The sequence below is a fragment of the Octodon degus genome, unplaced genomic scaffold (genome assembly GCF_000260255.1).
Source record: "Octodon degus isolate 3935 unplaced genomic scaffold, OctDeg1.0 scaffold00100, whole genome shotgun sequence".
Taxonomy (NCBI): Eukaryota; Metazoa; Chordata; class Mammalia; order Rodentia; family Octodontidae; genus Octodon; species Octodon degus.
Genome location: NW_004524676.1, coordinates 7,421,021 through 7,425,902, shown reverse-complemented (window position 1 = coordinate 7,425,902; position 4,882 = coordinate 7,421,021). Strand labels below are relative to the sequence as shown.

Here is a 4,882-nt window from a genome sequence, read left to right as displayed (position 1 = left end):
ACCACGCAGGCCTCTGAGTGGCCTCACATCAGCAGCTCGCAGCAGATTCTCCTTGGGCTGGCCGGACCCTCCAGAAGGCCGGAGGCAGCCTTCCTCCTGTCTAAGGGAGAACTCACACTCAGCCCCTGTGCAGGCAGGGAGTGGGTGGGCGACGGAGGGGCCCACCTTGACCCTGGGCCTCCACACCCTACCTGAGTTCAGACACATTTGTGCTTCATTCCCCCCCTCCCCCCCTCCCACTGATGGGGCACAGAAAGCAAGCAGGCAGGACTGCGGGCAGCAAGCGCACCCCACTTGGCTTCTCTGTCTTGCTCTCCTTTCCCTGCACCCCATCTGTGTCCTGGAGCTGGGCACTGGAGCAGAGCTGGGGCCCAGTGTGCAGGGGCCTGCCCCTCCCTCTCCATGCTTAGCCGACTCCACCTCTCCCAGGTCCTGGCTGAAATCCGAAGGCCCCAGGCAAGTGGGGGAAGGAGAGCCACTCCTACTTTCCCAGCAGCTGCTGCTGCCTCTTCCTGTTTTGCTAAAACTCTGGCTATGGACCCAAGGGGGAGGGGGAAGCCTTCCTTAGGTCCCGTCCCCCAAAGGTCAACCTCATCCCCTTGGTCCTCTTTGCTAGTTATTTATAGCCCCCAGGCCTGCCGAGGAGCTGGCTCCCTCCTCCCTCAAATGTCAGCAGCTGTGGCCATTGCCCTAGGGATGCAGCCAGATGTGCCGATCACTCCAGATGTGCAGTGCCAGGATTTGGGGAAGGAGGCTAAGCCCTCTGTGCAGTTCCATGGTGTTCCCTGCAGCCTAGTCTGGGGTCCCCTCACCTTCGTGCCAATACCTGAGTATTCCGGAGGCGACATAAGGTTGTACCAGTTTTTTATTGCAACTGCCCCTGCATGCTCTGGAAGGGTCAGCTTAGATGATAGCCACCACTGGATTCACTTGTGTAAGTTAGGTCAGTGCTTGTTCTGAGGCTTACTATAATTCGTAGAGAAACAAACTTGGAGAGAAAGAAGAGGCAGGATGCTTTCTTTCCTCTCTTCCTGGTGTTGGCATCAGAGCACTACCCCTGACAGAACTCTGCGAGCGTCAGGCACTGAGCTGAGCACTGCATGTCCTGATGTCTGCAGCTCTCCCAGTGGCCTAGGAGGGCAGACAGGCCCTGCATGCCCCCCTCGGCAGATGAGGAAACCGGGCTTCCTCCAAGTAAACACTGTGCCTAACTTCACCCAGTGGGGATGAGGTAACCTTGGTGCCAGCAGCTGACTCCCACCCTTGCTCTGCACATGGGGCAGCGTCACTCCCCGTCCACTCCCTTATGCATCCCTCTTTCCTTTTTTCTCCACTTACTCTGTGGTACTAGAGACCAAACCCTAGGGTTATCTATACCCCCAGTTCTTTTTATTTTTCTATTTTGAGACTGGGGCTCCCTAAGTTACTTAGGCTGGGTTTGAACCTTCCATCCTCCTGCCTCAGCCTTCCCCCTGGCTAGGGTTTCAGGCCTGCAGCATCATACCCAGCTGCATCTTTAAATGACCCCCTGCAAGCCCAGGAAGAATGCCCTGAAGCCCAGGGGCTGCCAAAAAGGAGAGGCTTGGTCTGCTCCCTGTCTCTCCGCTTCTCCGGGCCTTATTCCCCGGCCACTGGACCAAGCTGGAGAGAGATCTGGTGGGGCCTGCTTCTGGAATCACCGACGCAGGCTTCCTCAGATGGCCAGGACGGCGTGGGCAGTGAGCGTAAACCCTTGGCCTAGCCCACCCCGTCAGGCCCCTTCCGATGGGATATCGGTGACTCCATGACCCACCACCCCTCTGCATTCGGCACCTCTCATCAGCTTCTGTGCCCAGACCTTCTCTGTAGACTGTGCCCTGGGAAACCACATGTGTGTAAGTGACTGAGCTAGTTTTTCTTCTGTGCCCAAGGACCTGACCCTGCGGGTGGCATGGAGTAGGTGCTTAGTACATGTGAGCAGGTGAAGTGAGTGACAGGATCCCATGCAGATGGAGTGGCTAAAGGCAGCCATCTTGCCTCCAAGGTTAGCCACCCTCAGGCCCATCTCCCCCTCCACCTCCCCCCTATTCAGGGAGTGGAGGCCTGCACTCCCTGAAAGACTAGGCATAACCCAGACACACCCTAAAAGACTCTCCTATCGGTGAGAGGGGCAAGTTGCTAAGGCTGGGCCTTCTCCCTGGCCTTTCTTGGCGATTCCTGGCCAGATATACCTGCTCCTAAGGAGCAACCACAGCGAGTTGTAAAGTGGGATGCCCCCTCCTGCTGGTGTAGCCAGAAAGGCTGCAGCGGGTGCCATGCAGGGGGATTTGGCAGGGTCGAGTCTCAAGCTGGCCAGGGAGGGGACCACAGCACCCCGCAGGGGCCTGCTGGAGCGACTAATCGTGAGCTGGCTGCGGAAAGGCATTTTGCAACTCAGACAAATTTCTTCTCACTCCTGATTTCAGCACAGCCCGGTGGCTGCCTCCCTGACCGTAATCTCAGCTGGCACAGGTATCTCTAGGCTGGGCCGCCAAGAGGCAGAAAGAGTACTGACCTAGAAGCCTGTGTTCTCTGCCTGCCCCGTGGCTGGTGAACTATGTCATCTTTGGCAAGATGTCTCCCCCTCGCATCCTCAGTTTCCTTCACAGGTAAGTGGGGTGGTATGCGTGAGGTCAGGGAGCCCCCAGCCCAACCAGAGCACCGTCTGGATGGGGACCTGCACAATCTGACTGGGGTTTGCTGGCTGAGATAGGCGGCAGCCCAGTGTCAGCCTGTGTAATCTTATAAATCACTTGCAACTCTCAGAAGCAGGTTCTAGTAAACAGACTGGTCACAGGCTAACGATTTGCTTTGGCAGGGTTTTATCAGCGGGTAGGTGATGGGCAGTACATATTGTCATCATTATTGTCATGTTATTGTTTTGCTGCTGTGTCGTTCTTACAGGAGGGTGTCCGTTTGGCCATGAGCAAGGCCCTGGCTGGAGGGGGTCCTGGCTTCCCTTGAGGGGGTGGGGAGAAGGGAAGGAGGGTGGAGAGGGCCTTCCCGGGCGGGTGGGGCCTCTTGGCAAGGGGCGCGCGCTTTCTCTCCCGGGTGGAGCTTGGCTAGCCTGGCTTGGCACAGCCTCTGGGGCCCAGAGCGTCTCTCCCCACCCATGTTCCTCTCCACTTTCCCAGCTTGGTGGCTCAGCCCTGGGGACTGCCCCTTCTCCCTTTCCTTTCTCAACTTCCTCCCCGAGCTCCCTGCAGCTTCACCAGGCTCATTCTTGAGGCTTGCTAATCTGTTTGCCACCCCTCTGCTTCCTGGCCTCGCCCGCCCGCCTGTGCACATGCCATTCTCCCTGTCTGGAATGTCGCCCCCCTGCTCCTGCGCACTGATTCACGTTTCTGGGCTCCTTCGAAGCCTCTGACAGCGCTCCATCCAGCCGCGTTCCCATCCAGCCTCTTCTCTTTGCTGGGTGCTCATTTACTCCTGGAATTGCAGACCCAGAGAACACCCTGAGGCTCAGGAGAAATAAGCAGTGAGGACCTAAACCAGAGATGAGGAGACGGAGGGTTTTAGAGAGGCTGTGACTTGCCAACATCATGCAGATCGTGAGATTTTGGTTTTTAGCAGTTGGCTTTGCGAGAGGCTCTCAGGTATGGTGCGTGCTTGTTTGGTGGTCTCCACACACTGTGATCGAGATGAGGCCAGGGAACGTGCCTGTGTTTTTAGGGTCCATGTACTGTGTGTGTGTGTGTGTGTGTGTGTGTGTGTGTGTGTGTGTGTGTATGGTGCCTGTCTGGAGCAAGAGTAAGCAATTATAATAGTTCACACGCTATCAGGACAAAGATTCTGAAACTCCCAGTAATACTTTTCAAGGAACGTTAAAAACAAACAAACAAAAAGCATAAAGTTGAGGCACAAACTTTTCCATAGATTAGTGGCATGACTTTAGAACAGCCAAAACATTTCTATTATGAAATGGAGACCTACAGAGGTGGGACCCAGAGCCAGGCGAGGTGGTGCACCCTTGTACCCCAGCACGCTGGGAGCTGAGTGGGAGGGTCAAGAGTTTGAGCCCTGCCTGGGCAACTTCACTCTATCGCAAAATGGGGAAGGGGCTGGAGATGTGCCTCAGCGCGAAGGCCTGGAGTGTACTCTGTAGCGTCAGAAACAAGGAAAAGAAAGTGGCACGGCCCACGACGTGTGGCCTAGCTGGGCTAGAGCTCAGGTTCCCTGACTTCAGGCCTGCAGGCCATGCCCACAGGGCCCCTCTTCTACCACTCTCTGTGTTCCTTGCTGGGGGGCTGGACGTGAGCTGGCCATTCCTCTGTCAGCTTTCCCATCGGTCAGACCCTCTCCATCTTTGGGGTTCGGGGGACTCTGCCTCTGGCTTCCTGCCCTCCCCACCCTGCCCGGCCCCCCTCCTGTGGCTCCCACCACACTGCTGGCATACAGGCACATGCACGTCTACTCAGAACTGCAGGTGTCTAGGGCAACAGACCACAGGGGAAACCGCATCACCTCTGTTAACTCTCAAGGTGGGTGAGGGGACGGGGAAGGGACTGGCTCAGGCCTCTGCTGCTTCAGTCCCCATGGTCACCTCCCCTCCCAGCCTGTGCCATCCGGACCAGTAGCCAGTAGCTGTGCATCATCATTTTCGTGGTGTGCCCAGAAGCGTGTGCACCCCTAGTCGCAGACCTTGACATCCTGCAAGGGGGTCTGCCTGCACACGCCTCCAAGCTGCACCCCAAGTGCACACAGAGTACTCCCACGGTCTCTTGGTCCTGGCTATGCAAGGCAACAGGGGCCTGACAGTGGGCCACACGGCTGGGGTCAACAAGGCAGAAAGTATGGCATCTGCAGTGCCACGCACAGACCGACAGGGGCTCTGAGAACCCAGGCGACTCTGGAGCAGCCGATC

The 4,882-nt window shown here is 57.1% G+C and overlaps 1 protein-coding gene across 1 annotated transcript in view; it reads left to right on the top strand.

Annotated features, from left to right (window-relative positions):
• Window positions 1-2,547: 2,547 nt before the first annotated feature.
• Hdac7 (histone deacetylase 7) overlaps window positions 2,548-4,882 on the top strand; it is a 36,845-nt gene continuing 34,510 nt past the window's right edge. Inside the window, exon 1 of the mRNA XM_023723583.1 lies at window positions 2,548-2,627. Within this exon, the coding sequence (XP_023579351.1) occupies window positions 2,576-2,627 (52 nt within the window). The 5' untranslated portion in view covers window positions 2,548-2,575. The remainder of the gene's footprint in view (window positions 2,628-4,882) is intronic.